We start from the raw sequence: 23,940 nt of genomic DNA, 5'->3' as shown, positions 1-23,940 counted from the left end.
AGGCACAGTGACTGCTGAACAGAACAGCTCATTCCTAGCACTTGAACATTCACTTCCTAGCATTTCCCTGTGCACTGTAGCATAGGTTTGAAAACTCTGCCCAGCCTATTACCATGATGTTCTTACTGAAGCAAGGGGCTTACCTTCGATGCCATCGCCATTGAAGTCTCCAACAGCCACTGAATAACCTGCAGAGACAAGACGAGGCTTTAAAAACCTTATTGAAAGTTTCACCTCTCTTTACACTTTTCACAAGTGTCTCTGTGCACAGTCCTCTCTTCACCTTAAAATGCACTGGTGTAAATATTGCCTTGAAGCAGCTTAGACTATGAAGAGCTCCAGGAGTGGCTGTAACTCATCAGAATCCAGGAATTTGAGATAAGAAGATGAAAATTTAAAAATTATTATCCTGGGAATTGTCCTGGTACATCCTTGCTTTTTTCCTGAGCCTGGTCAGACATACATGAGGCAAAATAATGAATTCTCACTCCTCATTGTTTTTCTTCCAAAACATCATTTTATTTTGCTTTGGTAGGTTATTTAGAAACAGCTGCTTTTAAATAACAAACAAACAAGCAACCACCTATGTTACTAACTTCTCATATAAACATCATACATTTGCCATTCCCATATTCAGCCTGAATCACAGAGCATGTAAAATCATGAAAATACTTCCCCTTATTTTGTCATTGGGTGCTTTTTGAGTCAAGCCCATGGCAAAATAACTACAATAAATAACTACATCATACATAAATGAGTGTATTTTCAGGAATGTCACTCCCTTGTTATCTGTTAGATGTGGAATTGCTAGTTGTGCAATTTAGATGTATGCATCAGCAGTGGCAGGGAGTAAACAATAAATAACTACAATTCCACCATACATAAAAGAGTGCATTTTCAGGAATCCACTGCCTTGTTGTCTGTTAGATGTGGAATTGTTAGTTGTGTGATTTAGATGTAGGCAGGGAGTGTTGCAGGTGGAGGTTTCTGGTTTCCCACCACGTACCCAAGTAGCTGTCATCAAAAGCAGCGCTGGCAGGCCTGGTGGCTAACTGGTCATCATACTTGGTGCTGTAGACCTTGGAGTCATACTTTGCCACAATCTCTGTCACTCTGTCAGAAATCAGCTGGCCTAAAGGGAGAGAAAAGAGCTGAAAACCACAACCAGAATTGGTGAGCTCATTCACAGAAGGCTGCCCTCAAAAGCAGCGGCTCTTCCACAACACCCACCAGAGAGGAGCCAACTGCAGCAGCACCAGGAAGGACACAAGTGAAAATATGGATCCCACTCCAGCAAAAACCTGTTCACATATTGAATCAAAGGCACACACAGAGTTCTCACTGAAAACAGAGGCCAATCTAAGGCAGGGCTGAGATATCACACGCTCATGGTTGTGCAGAACTGAGCCCTTTAGGTGCTCCTTGCTCAAATACCACAACAGGAGAGCCTATCTTGGCAGACAACAAGCAAATAAAATGGACAAAAATGAGATGAGCATGGTGTATTGCCATGTTCTCCATTTTCACTGCATCAGCCACTAGGTGGTGACTCCTCTACATTCTTTTCTCTAGTCTAAACTAAAGCTTGAATCACCAAAAAACCCCATTCAGAATGGCACTTCACATACATATTCATACATGTGTAAAGTGAAGGGAAAAATCCTCCTCCAGCTACTCAGAACACGTGGAATAAAAGTTTAGGATGAAAATTATTGTTTTCAGAGCATACTATTGTCATCTATTCAGAGCCAAGTGGGCTTTTTTTGGTAGTAGTAGGAGAGGATGAGGTTGTTTTGGCAGATGAAGTGTCACTTTTGCCAAAAAAGCTATAAAATAAATGCAGAAACCTGGTTTATATGATACTGCATCTGCAGTTTAGCTTTAATAACTCAATTTTGTTTGTAATTGAAAATACAGGACTGGAGCAAGCCTCCTGTGCTGCTGCACCTACATGTAGGCTGGCATGATACAGAAAATCTATTAATAAATGTTAGAAGCTCCATTAAAAAGCAGGCAGCAGAGTTTGGCAGCTGTGTCCTCATTACAGCAGCAGCCTCCTTTGAACAGAGAGCTGCAGTTAAAGGCTGAATAATCCTGAATCCCACAGGAGCAAAGTACACAGGTAATGCCAGGTAGAGGTAAAACGTGCCCCACAGCACAAACCAATTAAGACAAATGCAAAACATCTTTGCCATCAGAGGAAAACAATGGAATTCTCTTTAGAGGGGATATTTCTCATTGAAAATGCACTCTTTGTGTGTCAAATTATGAAACATGTACATAGCAAAACAATATATGCTAAAGGAAACTTTTCCTGCTGATGAAAACAAATCCCAGGTCCCAGGAAAATGCCTTTATAAAGATCATGGAATTATTTAAAACAGAAAGGACATCTATGCTATTATTACTACAACCATTATCTGTGGTTGCCTTGATTATTCAGGAGATATTCTAAAGGACAAAAAACCATTTCTGCCAGTTTCCTTACTGACAAAGACTCTGACAGCAGCTGGAAGACTGTGGAACAAAATGATTAAGAGGATAAAGAGAAAAATCATAAAGATCATCTTCTCTGTGACTTAAATGATACTCTCACCTTGCCAGTAAAAACTTCCAGGTCCTCCCAGCAGCACCCTGTCTCCCTTGGAAGGGAAAAAGAAAAGGAAGACAGAAAGAAAAATTAAAAACACACGAAGCACATCTAAAGCCAAACAGCCCATCCTATGTTTGTGGGAAGAAATCCCATGTATGTACATCGCTGTAGCTCTGCTGGCCACCACATATTTCCCTTTTTGAAGGAGCGATTATTTAGAAATGCATCTTGTAAAATGCTAACAAAAACCTTCAGTGACTGTTCCACCCATTTAGAATTCTAGGCAGAATTCTGTTTTTATTTCAATAGACCCTTCTTCCCCCATAAATGTATGGCAACAGGAACACAATTAGGAGAAAACTCAGTGTTTCATCATATTTTGGGGTCAGTACACAAAATAGTGCCATCTTCTGCCTCTGCCATTTTCTGTAACTTAGCACTAGAAAAGCTTAATTCAGAATAACTGTGATGTAATTCCCCCACTCCGTATTTCTTGGCACAACTGCAATTCACAAAACCATTTTATGAAACTTTAGCCACATTAGCTATCCCAGGATTGGGAATTTGCTCTGTAAGTATTGAATTAGGCCATAGGCTTTGCTGCATAATTAAGCCACTTATTCAGGTTTTAATCCTAAAAAGTCCTGTATTCACCACTCAGAAAAATCTAGGTCAGACATTTGGAGATACACCCTGGCTTGCCCACTCTAAGGTTTTGGATTAGAGCCCAAAGTTGGTTTTAACTGGGCCTGCAGGCTGCACAGTGACCCTGAGGGTGTGTGCAAAATAACCCAAACACTCACAGCCCTCTCCTGCACTCGGCACTTTCCTCTGGAGGAAAACCAAGAGTGGCCCTGGGCAAAGAGAGATGGGATATGACCTCATCCTGAGATGTGAGAACCCAAAAATGAGCCACATCACAAACAGGGCTTGCATGGTCTTAACACGTCCTGACTCTGCTCAGCCATTTCACTGTACAACATAAAACACCATAGTACCCTCTCAGATCTGTGCACAGTTTTACTGTGCTTGGATTTCAAAAGTAATTGTGAATTTGAGAAAAATAAAAAGAACTAGAACAGGCAGGGAGAGCACAGAGGAGACGCAAGTCAGTAAAACACTCCTGTACTGCTGGCTGATGAGAAAATCAAACATGATTCACAAACACATTGTTTACCAGCTCCCTGGGTTGTTATTCCTCAAGAAGTAACAATAGCTAAAACAATAGCTATAACACCAATCCCATGTCTCAAAAATCCTGACTATCACACTGAATCCACTTGAGGACCAGCTGCAGCAGAGGGCATGGCAGGAATCTGGGAAAGCAGATCATTTGTTCAGGACATGGTTCCTACGAGAGGTAAAAGTGTGCTGCTCTGAAGATGTAGGGAGAAACAGGTTTATAAAAGCTCTTTGAGTGGCTTCAAGTTATTTTTTGCTTTATTTATAGATTTTGTTAGGTTGTGGGTTAGCTCCCCACCAGGAACAGTAACATTTGATTTTATAATGGCTGTGATTCTAAGTGCTCTGTATCAGGGGGATTTGCTAACTTGTAGCTGCCTGCTGACCCACAGAAATGACAAAAAAACTCACATACCTTTGTGAAGTCAATGCTAAATCCACCTTGACAAAATCCCTGTCCATCTGCATCAATAGTTGCTACCAAAGGGAAAAAGGATAGAAAAGAAAGAGGAGAAAAATAAATAAATAAGTTATTATCAGTACTCCATCTGTTACAGTACTGCAGATACTTTTTAGTGCATCTCCCTATGTAAACTTGCACTCCTAAACTTGAACCTTGGAATACTTTTCTCCTTAATCAGTATTTTCTCTTTATCAACAACTCCCAGCCAAATACTGTAACAATTTTAGGGCTGGCCTAATAGACATGTAACATTAGCACATGTTCTAGCCTAGCACAGTCAAAGCAAACAGCAACCCCATGTTCCTTTGTGTTTAATCTTCAAAACTCTTGGGGAAAATGTATTTGCAATTTCTATTCAGGAAATAAGACATTTGGAAAAGAGGGGATGAGTTTTTCTTTTGGTATGGAAAAGAAAGCTGAATTGGCTTAAAACAAAAAGAACATACACGACTGAAAAAATATCTCCATACTGAGACTCGTCCCAGCAAGAATGTTATGGCTGAATCAATTTGAGGATTATACAGCTTCAGAATAGAAATGCTGAGAGCTCCTTATCTGAAAGTGTGACTGCTTAACTAGCATGGTTTAATTTAATACTTATTATTTAACTTCTTGTTATGCTGGACCAGGCTGGATTTTATTCCTGCTGCTCACAAATGATTTTCAGCAAATAAAAAGTCAATCCTAATTTCAAGTTTTAGGTTATAAACTTCTAAATAATCTATGAGCCCAACTAGAGGAAATGAATGCAAAGCATTTGGAAAATAAGACTCCAAATGTTCAACAGTTAATATAATTTAAACAATGCATCACTACACCTGTATACACACAGGAACGTCAGAATCTATTTTTGCAAAACCCTGTCTTCTAAAATGAGCTTGCACCTTAATGTACTTGAATAATGATAAAATACTTGAGGATTCATAAGAATTCCAGAGTTGGTCTTTGAAAAAGCACTTGCTACATAATTTTGCTTGAGTGATTACTACAGAATTGGTCCCTTCAACAACAGAAGTCCTCAAGCCCAATGATTCTTGGACTTAAGATTTTCCTCTGGCCTACAGCAGAGAAAACAAGGTCTGCATCATGGACCTCAGCTGGAAGAGAGTTCAGATGTCTGGATCTAGTTTTTAAGTTTTGTTCTAATTGCTATACATGGAAGAGAGAAACAGCTGCAAAACATCCTGCTCCAAAATGTACACAAAATGTGACACAAGAGGAATTCCAAAGGGAAAAGCAACATAAGAGCCCTATACTTACTTGACCTGCAGGGAGCATATTCCACAAATTTTGACCCAGCAAGCAGGTAACAAGTTCCTACAGGCTCTCTCTCTTGTTTTGTTTCAGTTCTCCAGTGGTACAGCGGGGCACAGGCCTAGGGAAGAGCACACAACAGTGAGGAAACAAACTCCTCTTCAAAATACTGGTGGGTATCAAATAATACAATGAAATTCCAATTTTCTACAGAAAAGCAACAAAAAAACCTAGCAGATGTATCTTGTGTTATTAGAGGAGATTTATGCTATCAGCAGTGGGGCAGAATTACCATCAGTTTGTATTTTATAAATAGCTAATTTATATCAAGAATTTGAGAAATAATATTTTCTTAAAGCAACAGCTGTGAAGTGTTTATCAAGAATTTATAGTACATTCTAACTAAACTAATTTTACTACTTTCCTTAAAACTAGAAAAAAGTGCTCCTAGCTTTGTTTATAAGGAGTTAAGCAAAGCCTAGCTAAGAAATTCTGAAGAAAAGACATTTCATGCTAATTAGCGGGATTTTAAATTTAAAATGTGGGATTTAAATTTAAAATGTTTAAATTCTAAGTTTTCTGGATCTCTTCACATTTTCTTCCACTGCAATATCTCAGCACTGACGCACCTGAAGGGCATCAAAGACCTACCAGGATTTTATCATTTTGGGATCTCACAGAGGCTCCAAACCACTGATGAGACTTAAATTCCAGTGGATCATCAGGAGCAAAGTCTCTGTTACCTACAAAGAAAAGAAAAAAGCAGTATAATTTCACAGGAACTTGTACAGTAAAAATAAAAAAAACCCCAAAAACCACACAAAGCTATTGGTTTTGATGCATACAGAGAAAACCAGGAACAGCAACATTGGAGAATATCACACTTGGATGAAACCAGGCTTTAAAAATTATTTATTAGTATTTTTTTATATCAAGGGCCCAAACCAGCTATTTTTGCACACAGAGCATTGGTACAATGCTGATGAGTTGTAGGAGCTCAAAGTTTATAGCATGTTTGACAGCCACACAGTAAATACCTCATAGCTGAGATATTTGACTTCCAAGCAGATTACAGCACTGCTCAAGGAGCAGAGCCAAAGCCCTGTCAGGACTGATGCCTCTAAAAGAAATATTGCCTCCATGAAATCATGTGAGCTTTGGCTAGAATCAGGAATGAGATCCTTCTCCTAATTCCACCAAGTGGTAACATCTCTATTCTGAGTGTCACTGCAATGCACAAAGCAGGAAATCTGCAAGCTTAAAAGATATGGGGAAAGAGAGCAAGGTAAAGACTGAGTAATTTGCACTGGTGTCTGTTCCATGATGCTGGCTGGTAGAAACAAGCAGTACTTCTGCCGATATGAGTGCTAAAATAATAATAATAATGATAGAAAATATATAGCAAATATATATTTAGCAGTTACTACAACAATATAATATATATATAGTAATATATATAAATATATATACATACTATATTTATAGCAAATAATAGAATTATTTGGTGTTTCTTGTGTACTTTCATTGGCAAAATGAGGGAAACTTTGCCAGCATAATGAGAAAATCTATGTAACACTTTGAAAAACATACCTTTGCTAAAAGTTCCCTAACTGGCTGGTTTAGAGAGCCTAAAACTACAGGAATGGGTGAGGCAGCAGCCACACATCACTTTGCAGAGTGCCAGGGGATCCCCAAACCCAGCCCTGCTATGAATCAGCGACTGTGGCCACTTGAACCACAATTTCCCTGCTTGTTTTACACCTTGTAAAGAATGCTTTGCCTGCAGAGATTGTGTTACTTCCTTTAGGAAAGTCCCATGGAAAAGACAAAAGAGATTTTAATCTGCCGACTCAGCCAAAACAAGCAAGTATCTGGACTCTTTTTGCTCTCAGATTAGAACTACACAGAAACCAATGCCAAGCACATTGCAACACAGAGAACTATTGTGGTTTTTTCTAATGTCATCAAAGGGGACTCAAATCCCCACCTCCCTCTGTCACCTCCCCTCCATCTCTTACTGGGCTGGTGCTAAAGGCTTGGAGGGTCAGCACATCTGCACAGATTTAGGTACATTGAACATAAATCATTGCTGATGGCCAGCACATCTCCACAGATTTATGTACATTGAACCTTTATACTCTCACCCTTGCACAGGCTAAAATGTAGTTTGGAGGCCTCCATATCACCTTTTAATGGTAGAGAAAAACAAAACCAAATCAGGGTGTTTTCCAAATTGGCAACTATCTCTGGCACACTCATTTTTTCTGTTCCTTGTCTTTAACTATGGATATCCACCCACAGATAGTTTTGCTCAAAGGCATGACTGGGTGAGTTTCAGATGAAGCTGCCACCCAAAGAGGCAGCAGTTCCCATTTTATCCTGTCCCAGGTTCATTCCTGCTGCCCGTGTCTCCCTTGGCACTACTCCCTTGCTCACATCATGATCCACCTAAGAATGAACCCTCCTAAAAAAGCATTCAGCAGGATGAGGTTCCAACCCAGCTGGCTGCATGGGGAGGGGGGCAGTGCTAAGCTGCTGGGGAGAGGACAGCAACACAAGGCTGGGAACTATATCCTTTGTGACACCAACAGGGATTTAAAAGTGGTTAATTCATCTTTTAACCACACCCAGGGTTACGTAGCCTGGAAAGACAGATTTGGCTTCTGCCCTCTACTTGTCCAGCTACTCTTGAATACAAAGAAATGTCTCAGCTCTACTTGCCAAACACAGCTTTAAACAGTGGCAAACTTGGGGATAGTTGCAGAGTGGCATTTTATACTTTTCTGTTGGATACTTATACAGCACTAGGTATGCATGGCAAAAACGAAAGCTGGTATAGCAGTTCCCTAGTGTAAAGCAGAATCCTATTGTCCTAGGTACTATAAAGGTGTCTAGGATGCAAACCTCCCACTTAAGTTTAGAACAACAGGCAAGAAGTAGAAGGAAAGGCTGTGTTGTAATAGGGATTGAGCAGCCATTCTGCATTATCAACCTGATTTTATCTCAGCTGTTAAGGAAATTAATTCCTTGAAGTCTGGGCTGAATAATAAGAATAAAAAGTAGAATAAAAAGAAAGCCAAGTACTGGTTACTGGTGCCACCTGCCCATGGTCTATGCTGACTGCTCTGGAGAAGAGGGGAGCCAGCAGAACAACCAGCACAGGTTGCCAAAAGAGCTCCTCTCTGCCTTTTCACCCTTCAGCTGCCAAGAAGGATCACTATCACCTCATCTCCCTTGGTGTTTAGGGGACAAAAATATTTTTCTACAGTATTAAAAAGCCCTGATTCAGCTTTAAATTGAGGCTAATATTAGAAACCTCTATGAATCTTTCAGATACAACCAGAAGCTGGCACATAAAAACCCCAAATCCCCAAAGCGGAAAGCAAACGAACATGACCACAAAGACAATTGTGTGCCAAACGGAGTTTATGTGCCAGATGTCATGACTTCAGAAGCCAGCATCGTCATTTCTGAAGGCCTGAACAACAAATGAAGAATTCTTACAAAACCCCACCACCCCACAGAAAAATGTGTTCCATGAGGCAATTTGGCAAGCTGGATTTTAGTTATTTATAGCACCTCTATTGCAGAAACATGCTGCAAACATCTCAGTCAAGTTGCCCGTGTCAGTGCAAACATAACAAAGCAAGATGTGCTACAAGGCTAAGATGCCTTAGATTGAGTTTCTCTTGTATTCAAAGCTTCTTTAGGTTCTTTAAAGCTTTAAGTGAGGGGCTCTTAGGGAGAGGGCCTTGAGTTCAGCTTGACAATGGCTGCAACACCGGATAGTGTGTGAGGACAGAAGATCTAGATCAAGTGGAAAATTTGTACATTGGAAACACAGAAAGAAGTCTCAGCTAAAAAACTGATACAGGCCAAATCTGATGTTAACTGTCCATTAGAGAAGAAAACCTTTGTTTACCTATACTCACTCAGAATTCTCCCCAGGAAAAACTGTGCAAATAGATTATAAGCCTTTCTCTCAGATCCAAAGAGAAATTAATTTTATGAGGAATTCTGGAAAACACCCACTCACCAAAAATCCCCTGACTTTAAACAAGAAACCATTTGAGTTTTTTCTTCATGACTGGGAAAAACAAACATTAAAACACTTAAATGTGAGCCCTCACTGAAGCAGCTTTAACCACAGTTAAATATTGAGCTATACCATAAAGTAGATGTGTCATGGGAAGGTACAGGACTGACTTCAGCATTTCTGTGTTTTATTGCAAAGAGCCTGACTTGATTATTATTTTATCTTTGTATAATTTTTAGTGGTAGTTATATATACATATATTGATTTTTTTTTTAAGAACAAACCTTCCCCCCCACCCTTTAAAAAACAGTACCTACCTTAAAGGAACCAAACTGTATTACAGGTTAGATTTAAGCATCCAGGGATTTATAAATCCAGCCCAATGCTTTGATGTATTATAATCAGCCTTAGTACTATAAGGGTTCTTGTAGCCTTATTGTATTTCTTACAGCCTTTTCTTGCATTTCTGAAATTTCAGAGTATTCCAAAAACACCCTACACACGTCTTTAAGCCAATGATGTACATTTTAATCAAAGAATCACAGAATGGTTTGGGTTTGAAGGGACCTTAAAGGTCATCTCATTCCAACCTCTCTGCCACGGGCAGGGACAACATGGGCAACTAGACCAGGTTGCTCAGAGCTCCATCCAACCTTGCCTTGAAAAAGCCTTTAAAAAGCCATTCAAACAAATATATCTAGGCAGGACAAACTATATTCTGACTAGATTTATTCCAGAAAACATTCAGAGTTTTTATGCAATGCCATTTGTCAGACTAAAACGCAACTGCTACAGGCACTTGTACTTGATGGGTCACTAATTCCAGGATTATGTCATATGGCCATGGGGTATTATTTCCTATTTGTAAAGGCAGCTTCTGCCCTGGTCTTTCCTTTGCTCCTTCTGATTGTAGCAGGCATCACATGATGATTTTACATGATTCTTTCCATAGGGAAAAAGGGCTGACATGTCAAGTCAACAGTGCTGTGTCTCACAAGGTGGAGGGATGGGGTAGTCAGGGCAAGAACAGAATTAAAATTAAAACAAAAAGAACAGAATTAAAATTAAAACAAAAGCAGAAATAAAAGGTGTGTTGCTGGTGGACCAATGGAGCACTGACTCTTTACCACATTCCATAGGATTTGAACTGAAAAATGAAAATTAATGTGGAGAGATGCTGGGCAGAAATTGCAGAAAAAGAAAAGAAATCCATCTTCCAAATATAATAAAAAGATCACTTTTTTTTTTTAGTGATGGATTTCTTTTAACTACCACCTTTGGATAGTTGGCACCTTCTTTTCCCAAGGTGAATATTATCAGTTACAGGAACAAAGGAGTTACTGGGAAAGTCCTGCTGTTGAGTAAGTGGATCCAGTTGTAACTTGCAGCCCGTCTGTTTTTATGGTAATGAACAAACTGAACTAAAACATCTCCCCCCATCTTCAGACACACTTAACAGAGATGATCATGAGTCAGGAGGCACTGAACTGATGCAACCTGGTTCAGTGTCATCACACTAAAAACACTTAAGAAGTTGTAAAATGTAAATAGCCATCCAATTCACAGACCTCTCATTAAAATAAACCTCTTTGTAACTACGCTGATTGCATGGAAATGAAGTTGCCCTTCTAGGTGAAAGGAAACTGCAGCTAGCCAAAAGAAAGACAAAGCTATAAAATATGCAAGAGTCTTCTTTTCATAAAGAGGGGAAATCTATGCAGTGTCAATTATCTTTCTCCTATCATTACAACCAAAATGTGAGCGATTTCAACCTCAGCTGAGGCAGCAGGAGCAAGTGAACACCAACTCATCTTCCCTTGAAACTCCCCATGCTGGGAGGCAGCTGATGTTTAGCAACCTTGGTTGATCCACAGTGTTTTGGAGTGACTCAGGCAGAGGGGAATACAGACCTTCCCACTAGTCCCCTTCCCTCTCCTGAGGTATGAATCCCACGTTTTCCCCCGGGCAGTGCTGGAACAAAAGCATCCTTTCCCTCGTCTAACAGAAGTAAGCCGCCTTTTTTTTTCCAACCCATCATCCCCCTGCGAGCCAGCCACATCCAGACAGAGCCAACAGTGTTCAGGCAGGACTCTACCTAATCACTAAAGCATGAGCAGCTCTCTGCTGTCAGCTCTAACAGCATGGGGAGGAGTTTCCATAGGTTCTGCTGCTCTCTCTCTTCTGCATTCAGAGCAGCACCCGGATCCCAAGGCACGCCCCAGTCATCCAGCACAAGCAAAAGGATAACAACCAAACTTCAGGGGGACTGAGCTAACCAGAGATTTAGCCAGATAAAAATCAATCAATTTCACTCCCAATCAATGCATGGTTTTCACAAGATTTATTGCTTTATTGCTGATGAAATCAATGGCTTCTGAGACTGAAATTCCCCTGTGGATTCCGTGGTGATACCAATAAAGCAATCAGCCAAAAATAAAGCAACACTTTGTTAGAACAAGCTATTTTCAAAGAACACTGACCTATCCCACACTTCCTTATTTTGTAAGTGGAAATGATGGAGTTTTGAACAATTGACTGTTTTGCACAAATGATCAAAATCTGCAGAAGGGAAATGTAACCTCATGGCACCCACTGCAGCCATAACTTCATCAGCAGGTCTTACCGGGGCAGTGCTACAGCTCAAAGCTGCCCGAGGCAGTTAAAATACCCACTTCAAGCTAAATAGGTCACAGATAGATCCAGCCATGCCAAACTGGTGGTTTAGGCTTCCAAACAAAGCCTCCTATTGTCTAGGATCACCCACTCGGGGGATAGAAAAAAAACAACAAATCTGCAAACGTAAGGAGTACTCAGGAGAGCTCTTTACAGGGGCATTTCCTTGAAAAGTCTCCTTCTCCTCTTTTAGCACAAAACAACAAAACAAAATATCCAGTCTCCAAAGAATTGTATCCAGAAGCATTTAAGAACGAACAATTTCTCTAAAATTACTTTGTTGCATCAAAACACGGGAAGGGGGAAGAGGAGGGACAGTAGGAGGGTCTGTGATAAAAGGCAGAGGCCACACTGAATTCTTTTCCCAAAGCAGCAAAACCACACCACACTGAGCTGAAAACATTTGAGATGCTCCCAGTTTCTAGTATTCAGTAGCTTCTGCAAGTCTCCCCAGTCTTGAATTTTGAGCTCTGCTGCAGAGAATGAAAGCAGCAGGAAAAGCTTTCCCCAGGAGAAGGAATGACCACTCAGCCACGCATCCCTGGTTTACCACAGGTCTCAGAAAAGCAAAACAATCCATTGTCTGAACAAGCAAATCTTCCTGGGCTAAACACAAAATCTGCTCAAGAAATCTGCAATTCATTAGCATAGAAGTTCAAATTGGTTTTTATGAGCATATTTTCCTTTGCAGCAGTTCGTAGAGCTGTCTGCATTTCATGAGATGATTCTAAATGCAGCAGCTCTTGGGGCAGTCTCAGGACTGCACTTTCTGGTGCTGACAAAGAGCTACAGTTTCAAACATCTTGTACTGCAGCAGATACATTCTCAATTAATATTTTTTAATTTTAATTTTTAAAATAGCAGCAGGTAATAAAATAATTTGGTTAAACTTTTACGAAAAGCCATAGACACATGAGGAAATGCTATTTCTACCTAACCATTTCCCACTATTCTTGACTGATAGCAAGCTACAACCCTAATAAGAAAAATAAAATTATATAAATAATTATGAAGATTGTTTCTTTTTGGAAAGCAAGCACATAGAAAACTTTTGACTTCTATTAATTTGCTACATGTGTAGCCTGATTAACTCCAGCTGGTTACATGGGTCTCTGAATAATTTTTTGTTTGCTGAAATGAAAACTCAGAATGATCCTCTAAAATTCCAGGGGCAAATAATGGAGGTATTTATCTAGACAGTTAGCTAAGTGTATCAGCCCTGCCATTCCATGCATGCCTAACTGTAAAACACAGAAGTAAAAACATGAAGATGATGTGTTGATTTTCCCAAAAAGCACATTTGGCCACCCCTCTGCTCACTGGTTTTGTTGTCTGGCTCAGTGAACTTGTGAGCCTCCTGCTGCACAGAAAAAAATATGTTTACTTTTAGACACAGAAAATGGACAACTACACAAAGTAAATTTAACTTGTGCAATACCCTTTAACTTTCCAGGAATCTTTTTCCTGAGGAAGATTATGGAAACACTGTTGGCAATATCTGGTACTATCCACAAAAAATTTGCTGTGCCAGTCTGTGAAGGCTGTGGAGATGAAAAAAGAAGATGGAGACTGATACATCTTTAAAACAAATGGGTTTGGACCTTGGCCTCAGAACTGATCAGAAACAGAAAATGGGCTGCTTATTAAGTGCATTCCCTTCAGAGTTTACCCGCAAGAAATTTGTTTTTCCTGGAAAAAGCTGCTAAGCAGCTGGCAGAGAAAGCCAAGTGTTAAACTTTCTAAGGGAGGAACCACGTCTCTGGTCAGTCTGGTGGAAAGGGCTCAGCCAGGTGTAAAAGCAGTTTTTCCACTATTTGCTTTCCCAGATACTTTCTTCTTCACAAACTTCAGAGCATTCCCCTATTTTGATGGATTTAAACAAAAAATTAACTAAATTTTCAGTCACAACATTATCCAGTGTGGAGAACAGATAAGAATCAATGAAAATCAATATTTACCTTGAACTGCAACCTGTGATTTTGGTTAATTTGAATGTAAAACATCTTGCATAGGGGAAAGGATTTATTATCATTGCTTGTGTTTATGAAAATTTTGAAGAATATGCTATCTTGAGAATATAAATTTCCTTTCAGTGTTTGTCCTGAAAAAATGGGGCCTCCTACCCATTCTAAAAGTCTGAAAGTTAACTGGGACAGAGGGGAAAAATTCCAAGTATTTTACATAGCAATTGAATTGAAATTGTAGTCATGCTTTGTCACTTGTAGAAAGAAGTCAAGATGCAGAAGAAAACCAACGCCAGAAATTTTAGTTTTGTGACAGAGGCACCTTCACTGCTGAATTAACAAGGTAAACAGGAATAGGGTTAAAAAAGTATTTAAATCAGACCTGTTTCTATCTAGACTTGCAGGATAACCTGTTAAAGTAACAGCAGCACTGCTTCACATTTCAGTTTTGCAACAGGACCAACAGGGTGTGCAGGTGAGGAAGCTTGCTGTGGGGCTTGGGTCCTTCTTAACCTACTACGCTGATGTGCTGCTAAGAGCAGAAGCCAGCCTGAAACACTTGCCTGATGACATTAGAAAGTCTTTTTTTACAAAAAGTATTCAATTTCTAGCCCAGTGACACAAGCACATGCAGCACAGCCACGTGCACCCTGAACTTCAGGGCAGGCTCCACCACACACGTCTGCTATGCCACTTTCACACAGTCACAACTGTGTTAAATCAAAGCCAACTGATGTCACTGCTGAAAGGCTGAGCAGCCCCACAGCAAAGCATCTTTGCATTTGGGAAGTGTTAATGTGCCATATAAACATTTTGCCTTCCAAAGCCACCATATATACCAGAATGTCAAAAGCAATTAGTGTCATGTGCACAGAAACACACAGAACACACAGGGACAGAATATTCTCCAGTGAATTTTCAGTGAGTAAAACCACTGTGCTGAGAGATCCAGGACAAGGGGAGATTCCCTTCCACAAATTCTCCCTGCCCATGGCAAGGGGTGGGAACTAAATCATGTTTAAAGTCCCTTTCAACCCAAACCATTCTGTGATTCCATGAAATATATTGCTGTTTTAAATGGGAAAATATGCTGTGAAAGAACTTTGCTTTTTTAGCCAGAGGTTTAAAAGTTATAACAACTGCTTTTGTTTGAGTTTGGTTTTTACGTTACTGGCTGATGGGAAGGGTGAAAAAGAAATGATGAAAAAGAGGGAAATACATGTCATATCAGCATGAGAGCTACATAAATGACATTGCACAAATGGACTCCTGCTCCTGACAGAGCTGAGTGGTCACCCACAGGAAGGAATACACAAAGCAGTAAATTCTATAGTACAGGAGCTATCAGCTCAGTGACTTATCACCTTCCTCCAGAGCAGCTGGGGTAAGTGCAAGTGAGCAAGCAATGCTGCTGAATTTGAGGGCTGGAGCAGCTCTTCCAAAGGTTATCCTCCAGCAGCTGGCACCTTCCCTGCTGGGCTACAGAAGAGCTGTGGCATTTGATCACATAAACGACCACACTGCTGTACAAACACGATGCTAAAGCCAAAAGCAAGAGCAAGAAAATAAAACCCAGCCCTGTGCAGCCAGTGAGCTCAGCATGGCCTTTGTACAGATGGGGAAGAGAAATGGACCCATAAAGCTGTAGAAAAACTTATATAAAAAAACAAGGAATGTTTAAGAAGAAATTGTCCTAATTAATAGTAATAGAACAACATCTAGAGGAAGAAACTCTGCTTGCTGGACCTCTGTAAACTCCTACTCTCATATTTATTTGTGATAAAAAAAGGGAAAACACAACCTTACACAGTCAGAACAAGGCTTGCTCTTTCCTCCTTTCCCTTGCCACATTCCCTCTGGCCAGCTCTGGCATTTCCAGCTGTGCTACCTGGCAGAAGGAGCAGGAGCAGGAATAGGGTCATGACTCCTGTTAATTACAGGGCATCCAGCTCCACACGCAGAGTTTGGCATCGTCAGGCAAACAGAGGAAAGCCACAAGGACAAGCATTCTCATTATTTTCCCAGGTCAGATTTCACACTGGTTGTAAGCAATTAGAAAATAATTCTGAAGAAACACATCTAAGTAATGATGCAGAACTGGGTTTTTCCAGTGAATCTGGGAGGGAATGAAAAATCTGCCTCATGTGGCAGGGCTAAGCAACACCTCTGGAGTTACAGATGGTATTGCACAAGTGATAAGCAGAGATGGATGAGCCTGGATTCCTGCAGAGGCTGCATTTAGTCATGTACAAAAAGCCTCTTTGCATCAGCACCACAAGTTAGTGGTCAGATCTTCCTGTTTCCCAAAGTGGGCCAGGAACCTTCCCTAATCCCTGTTCCCTAACAGGCAGGGCAGGCAGGAGCAGCAGCTCCCAGTGCTGGCACTGACTTTGTCACCAGAACACAGGGAATCGAGCATTGTGCTATGCACAAAGAAAAAGACATTTTCTTTTTTTTTGTCTCAGGGCATTCATTATTTTATCAAGCTGAAATACAAAGCTCCTTTTCACCAGGATAATAATTGACAAATCCATTATTCCCCCATTCATTGCCTCAAAGCTGGAGTGAGTTAAAGCCTGCCTGAAAGAAATCTTCTTAAGCCTTTATGACCTGCTATTTTTACTGTTAAATTTCAAGCAATTAACATGGCTGTACCTTAAAGGAAAATGACAAGCAAAACACTGTCTGTTTGTCCAGGAGCATGTCCCTTAAGCACAGACATGCAGGAAAGCAGTGCAGCCTCTATCAACTCCACCTGGCACATGGAAAAGCCTACTGCAAATGTTCACAGTACAAACTCATAAATACACTGTAATTCCCATTAGAAGATGTGTTTAGAACCTACATGCTATGATATTAATGATAACTATTAGCTAGGGACATCAAGATTCTTTCTTAAAAGCACCCAAAGTAACAAAAAGCACACTTGTATTCTAGTAAACAATAAGCCCAGAGAACAACAACAAAAAGAAGATAGTTATAATCTGATTTTGCTGCCTTGACACTGATGCAGAAAAAAATGTCAGACTTTGCATCTTATTAGAAATTTTTAGTAATCTGACAGATATGCTCCCATAGAATGATATGAGAGAATGATAAATGAGTGAAGGAATGATAATGACTTGGGGTTTGTGGGTGCCATTTCATACTTTTTTCCTTTTTTTTTTTGCAAGGAAGCTGGTGACACAGTGGCTTTCACAAAAAGATATGAAGATTTCAGAAATCCGAACAGCAACAACCTTTTGTGGCATACCTTGACAGTGAAATTGGAAGAAGGGCTTCTCCACTCTACTGCACACTATTTAAAAAGGCTGCATCAATCTAGCAACTTTTAGGCTGCCAAGTCAAAATACTGGCAGAGGCAAGAATGAATTACAACCAACCAGACCTTCAGGGCACAGGTGTTTCCTCTGCCTTACCACATGGGTCTTGCTAATCCCCTCCTGTGCCATGGGGAGGTTTTTCCGCTGCCCTGAAACACGCTGTGGAAAACAGGATTCAGCACAGAGTGGCTGGAGCAGAAAAGCACACGCAGTGCTTTCTCATGACCTGCCACAGCCTGTGGAAATCACTGTGTGCACCAGAGCATGGAGAAGGACTGAAATGTTTCATGTCCACACTGCTGCTGCTCGGCTCCTCTGTGCTTCAGCAATGGGTAAGGAGTGCCTATGACCTGAGTGCTGCTATCACAGAAGCCACAAACACTGTGGAGCTATATCTGAAGGAAAAAAAAATTAAAAAGACATTTTTCCACAGTTTTTAGGCCATATTCCTGTTTTCAGACGAAGTTTCTGGGTATTTCTGCCTAAACCACCTTTGCTGATACTGAAAAGCATCTTTCCTCATATGACACATTCTTAATAGGAAGAAAACCCCTCGGGGTTCATTGGGAATTAGGTTGCCAAATGTTTTAGCATTGCTGAAAAGTACAGAGGAGAAATATAAATAGGTTAAAACACAAGAAGAATAATGTTTGCTCACTCAGGCTTCCAGCACATACCAGGGACAACCATTTTTAAAGAGAGGAGAGGAAAAGGAGAGCACAAGCAAGCCTTGACTAGCTGCCAGTCAAAAACCAGCCACATTCACACTGAGCATGACAAAAACCCCACAGGGACCTGAAACCTTTCTGCTTCCCCACATCAGAGCAGAGGCATCCCCTCTCCCCCACAGTGACCCACACATTACCTGTGGCATCAAACACAATGGGCTGGCAGTTCCTGTTTGAGTTCCAGTTACACTTGAGCACCTGCCCTCCCTCTATGATGTTGTGCTGGCTAGTGTTGGCTTTTGGAGCTCCCACCAGAAGATATGTCCTGCAGGAAAAAGAAGAAGCAGAACAAAGGTTTCAACACCTAAGGCACAGCTGTTATAATTTTATGACATCTGAAGAGTTAATAAAGCAGAAGTCTTGCCTACTGTAATCTAAATCCAACTCCAACTACTCTCAGTTACAGAGAAATTCATATGAGGTTCTCTTTTCTGCATGCAAAAAAATAAATACCAAAAGAAGACAGAAAAAAAGACATGACAAATTTAAAGTATCCAGGCTTCCTTAGGATTGCATTTTAAGTGCAAGAAACACCTTTCATATTATTCTTTTTTCCTTTCAAAAATATGTACGTGTACAGCAGAAGAGGAAATTGTACACTTCTGTACATTATGAAAGCCATCAGGTGGCATAATTTCTGTTAATTTTGTAAGGGTAATTCAGGGAAGTCAGTCAAAAATGGAAACAATGTATAAACAAAGCAGCAGAGGGCTGGGAGCTCAGCATGTACTGAACGTGATGAGTCAGCCCTGCCTGAGCAAGGGCTCTTGCAAAAACAGCCTCCAAGTGCCAGGCACTCCGAGCCACAGATCTGCATGTTAATGAATCCTCACCCACACTCACTGCACACTCATCACTTTCTTATCAGCATCTGCTGTGCTTTTCTGCCCCTCTGCCTCTACAGACACTTGCTCGGTGCCCCCCGAGCAGAACTGCCTGCAGACTGTTCCTGCCCAGGTGGCAAAATTCAGAAGTGCCAAAGGAACAAACAGACTGAACAAGGCTCTTGGTGCCTTCCAGGAGCCCCAGCACCTCTGAGACCCACTTGACACATCAGCACTTGACTGAGAGAGTCAGTGTGAAGCATGAAGTCATGCTCAGGAGACAAAATCAAGTGCTCTCTTTCATGAGTGAGTCTGCTCTGCCTCTTCCCTTTGCGCTGCTGAAGAGGGAATGCAGCTTGCAGGAGCAAGTCTTGTCAGGCACTACAGTTCTCTGTTTTGGAAACTGGCTTAGCTGAACCAGCTGCAGGACTGGTTGGAGAGAATGTCTACAGGCAGGCAAACCCAGGCTTATCAAACTTGCTCTGGTTTTCAGAGTCATCTCCAGGCTCCTTTTCAGTAAAGAGATAAGCATGGGTATAAACATGGAGCACCTCATCAAAGCTCAGTTTGCATGAAGACCTACCAGTTTTCAACCTGTGTGAATTTTCAGAACCTTAAAAATGTCCTGGCATGGACCCTGATAGAAAATCCAGGCTAGCTGGCAATCCATTTATTTTCCTTAGTTGCCATTCTTAGACTGTCTAGATTTTTAGAGCAGGGATTTGAAACACTTTAATCACTTAAAATCAGCTCTCTGGGCAGAACAGAAATGCTTAAAAATGAAAATTATAATGCCAAGTAAAGAAACATATCAATTATTATCATTACAATCTATTAAAAAAGTGGTAGCTTACCTCCCATTTTACTGCTGTACCACTGACTTTTGAGAAGTCCCCCAAATGACACACTTGTTCAAAAGATTTATGCATTCCCATATTTATGATATATTTTTATTTTTCTTAAGCTAATATTTGTGATGAAGTTTATTAAAGATTGCAAATAAAGGAACCATTATGTGGCTCAACAAAGGTCTTTTCCCTAAATAAAAAAAAGCATTTTCATGATCAGAGACCAAGCAAGCAGATTTCATCACAGCTCTTATAATAATATGCAAATTACCCAAATTCTTAGAAGTCTCTAATCCACATACTTTGGGAAAGAGGGAATAGAGGGACAATTGTATTTCCATGGGAATACACCAGCTATGCTTTGATACTGCCAATTTCCTGAATCACGATCCTGCAACATCCACCCCATCCCAATGCTGGGGCAACGCTAGGAGTGTTCTGGCACCTCTGGTTGCCTTTCCAGGGATTTCCATGGGCAACAAAGAAACTGGCCCTTCCCTGGAGGTGCATCCTGGACTATCAAGTGCAGCTCCTCTGAAGCAGAGGGTGGGTGAGAAACCTGTTTCATTTGTTAAGGAGCTGTGCTCCTATGAACGCTGTGCCTACTGTCAGGCGCCCCGACACAACACCACCACTTCCACTCCTGGAACGGGACTTTCATCCTGGACTTCTAAATATGCTTCAGTTTGGCATCCAGCAGGTCAAAATAGACGGTGAAACAGCAGCTTGAGCATTCAGGAACTAACAGCATGCCTTTGTTGTCAGGCTAGGCAGTCCAAATAGCTTTAGCCCAAGGAAACTGACTTAATCGCTGGTACTGATGTATAAAACAGGTGATGAATAAGAGCTCACTAAAGCAAAAAGAAAGGCACAGAAACCACATGACACCCCATATGCCTGGACGCTGCATACAAGTATTTCTGGCTATTTCAGCAGGCAAAATATCAGTGTCCATAGGCATAAACTGAAAACTGAACACCACGAGAGCCTGTTCCTGTGAAAGTTGCAGAGTTACTTGGGTTAATTACGAACTTCAGTGTAAAATAAAGTGTTTAGCTTAGCAGGTACAAACATAATTTTAGTGTTGACAAAAAAAAAAAAAAAACCAAAAAACAAACCCCAACCAAACAAGGAGAGTATTCCCTTTGAAATATACAGAAGCTTTTCATGCTGCCTGACAACCACACTGTTTTCTTTAACAGCAGTGCACTTGGAGGTCAATAGTTCTTATAAAAATAATGGAAAGGTTCCAAATAGTGATTTCATGGAGAGCTGTGTCACATAATTCCTTATCAGAAAGCAAGGAAGAAAGTTTATTACATCCATTTACCAGTCTCTTGATAACTCTGCAGCCACACGTGGACTTAAAAATAAAGGGCAGGACAAAAATAGAAGATTTTTCCTTTTAGTACCAAGACTTAAGATAGCAGAGAAAGATGGTGCAACATGTGCAAGTTAAGACAGGATGGCTTCTAATATATGTAGGTAATAAAAAAAATGCCAACAAAGCTAGATGATGTACTGCAGAAAGACTTGCTCAATAGCTGTACAATTTGCTTATAAAGTTTCACAAGCTAGAGATTAAGGGGGGAGAGAGAAAATCCCTTCAGCAGGATGAAAGCCAGCAGCTTTTCCAGTCTTACAGACCTTAAGGTGGGAGAGGAGTGGGGGAAAAGTGACAAAAGCTGGATGTTACTGTAAGCCCGCATTTCAGAGCCAGAGCCTGATTCATTCTGGCAACACCGAGTTAGCGAGGCGAGGATTCAAAGGTCTGAAACGCCACAGCGACTACACACTGCCTAATCTTTAACATGAAACGGGAACATATTCAGGAAGCAGACGTGGAGAGTGCTTACATGGAACTTTTCCTTCTCCAGACTCCTCAGCAGCTCGGTGACTCGCACAGACTCACCGCAATTCAAACACAGCACTCCCGCAAAGCACACTCAAGGAGAGAACAGCAGATCCTCTGAAACGCCACGGGACGCAGCTTCAGGAACCAAAATACCATAACTACATCTTTCTACACCGTATTTATCACCACCATCATTTTGTATGAGACCAGGCTATGCAGAGAATCCCGCAGCACAAGGTTCACGTCCCACCGGAGCGGGGGATCGGTTTTGCCTCCCCGGCCGGGGCGTCCCGGCCGCCAGAGCCGCCCCAGCAGGGCAGGGATGCGGAGCGGTCCCTGCTGGGCACCGGCACCGGCTCCATCCCGCTCCGGGGCCTCAGCAGAGCCGTGTCCCCTCCGAGAGCCGCCGCAGCGGGGCAGGGATACGGAGCGGTCCCTGCCGGGTACCGGCACCGGCTCCATTCCCGCTCCGGGGCCTGAGCAGAGCCGCGTCCCCTCCGAGAGCCGCCCCAGCAGGGCAGGGATGCGGAGCGGTCCCTGCTGGGCACCGGCACCGGCTCCATCCCCGCTCCGGGGCCTGAGCAGAGCCGCGTCCCCTCCGAGAGCCGCCCCGGCCCGCCCGGCAGCGGCTGCCGAGGGAGCGGGGGCAGCTCCGCATCCTCCGCCCGGCTCTCGGCTCCCGGCCGGGACAGCGCCGATCCGGGCTCGGGCTCGGCGGGGCAGGACGGGGCAGGACGGGACGCGCACTTACGAGAGCGGGTCGGGAGCGAAGAAGTCCACGGCGAAGCCGAAGTAGCTGCCCGCCGGGCCCGAGTAGACGGCCGGGCGCTCCACGTCCAGGTTGAAGGCGCTGCCCGGGGCCAGCGCGGCGCCCAGCAGCAGCAGCAGCAGCATCGTGGCCAGGCGAGCCATGGCCCGGCCGCGCTGCTCCGCGGGCGCGGCTCTGCCGGGACGCGCCGGCCCCGCGTTTCCCGCGGCGGGGCGGGGCGGGGAGCGGAGCGCAGCCACTTCCCCTTTCGGGCCGGGACGGGGGCGGCAGGAAGGAGAGGCGGCATCATGTGGTGCCGGGGGCGGGCCCTGGCCGCTCCGAGCCCGGGCCGCCGCTCTCTTCCGCCGGCAGCGGCCGGCACAGCCCGGCACAGCCCGGCACCGGCACCCGCGGAACTGCGGCCCGGAGCTGCCCTCGCTCCGAGCATCCCGCTCTTATCTCTGCCCGAGCCGGAGGCTGGAGGAAAGTCAAGGAAATTCTTTCTTGTGACGGTGGTGAAGCCCTGGCACAGGTTGCCCGGAGAAGCTGCCCCTTCCCTGGAAGTGTTCAGGGCCAGGTTGGATGGGGCTTGGAGCAACCTGGGATAGTAGAAGGTGTCCCTGCCCATGGCAGAGGGTGGGATGAGATGGTCTTTAAGGTCCTTTCCAACCCAAACCATATCCATGCCTGGTCTTACCAAGTCTGTTTAGTGAAGCCTTTCTGAACCAGTCTTCGAGGAAAGCTGCTAAGCAAAGAGTGAAGGGAGTGTCAATGTGGACACAGCCATGGAGGAAAATAAAGCACCCTGATTTTCAAACACATAGGCTATGAAATGAAGTAATTTTAAATTCCAGGGTCCCAGCAGCAGGCGCAAGGCTGGGAAGAGAGAACCGGCCAATCCTCCCTGTCTCTGTTACTGTTGCACCCCTGCACTGCCCACTTAAGGAAGAACCATCCGGTGCAGCTCCAATCTCATCAGTTGCACTTTGTAGCTCTTGTATCATCTCTCACTAATAACACTTTAGCACTATCATCCTGGCTCAGTCAGCTGCTGCCTCGTCCTCCTCAGCCTCTATGAGAGTTCAATATCTGCGGAGTACAGCAGTGTCTCAGGTAAAAGAAAACATGCTGAACACCTACAAAGAGCAAATAATTTGTATTAATTTGTACAACATAACAGGACTGGAGCACCAAAAGTCTAAACGTTTTGCTTTCCTCATTGTGAGCATGATAAAAAGCAACAGAACAAATAATGGTGTTTCAAGCCCTAAATAAAAGTTAAAAATACCCCATACATATTTATCAAGAAGCTGATTGAGTTTAACAGGAATCCCAAAAGAAAAACATTTCCACAACAAGCAGAGGAAAATCCAAAGAACCACCAGCTACTCCTCTGTTCCATGCACTTGTTCTTGCTATTAATTATCATTTCTTCAGGAAGCCTCTTAA

General features: G+C 42.5%; 1 protein-coding gene across 2 annotated transcripts in view; it reads right to left on the bottom strand.

The window, feature by feature from the left end:
• ITGAV (integrin subunit alpha V) overlaps nucleotides 1-22,759 on the bottom strand; it is a 47,929-nt gene extending 25,170 nt beyond the window's left edge. For both annotated transcript variants that reach the window (XM_030952197.1, XM_030952198.1), the window contains exons 1-8: nucleotides 22,495-22,759; nucleotides 18,354-18,481; nucleotides 6,144-6,235; nucleotides 5,499-5,613; nucleotides 4,191-4,252; nucleotides 2,597-2,642; nucleotides 1,007-1,132; nucleotides 144-188 (exon numbers count right to left, since the gene is read on the bottom strand). In XM_030952197.1, coding sequence (XP_030808057.1) covers nucleotides 144-188; nucleotides 1,007-1,132; nucleotides 2,597-2,642; nucleotides 4,191-4,252; nucleotides 5,499-5,613; nucleotides 6,144-6,235; nucleotides 18,354-18,481; nucleotides 22,495-22,655 — 775 coding nt within the window. In that variant the 5' untranslated portion in view covers nucleotides 22,656-22,759. The remainder of the gene's footprint in view (nucleotides 1-143; nucleotides 189-1,006; nucleotides 1,133-2,596; nucleotides 2,643-4,190; nucleotides 4,253-5,498; nucleotides 5,614-6,143; nucleotides 6,236-18,353; nucleotides 18,482-22,494) is intronic.
• Nucleotides 22,760-23,940: the final 1,181 nt, after the last annotated feature.

The sequence above is a fragment of the Camarhynchus parvulus genome, chromosome 7, assembly GCF_901933205.1.
Source record: "Camarhynchus parvulus chromosome 7, STF_HiC, whole genome shotgun sequence".
NCBI lineage: Eukaryota > Metazoa > Chordata > Aves > Passeriformes > Thraupidae > Camarhynchus > Camarhynchus parvulus.
This window is presented reverse-complemented; position numbering and strand designations above follow the sequence as displayed.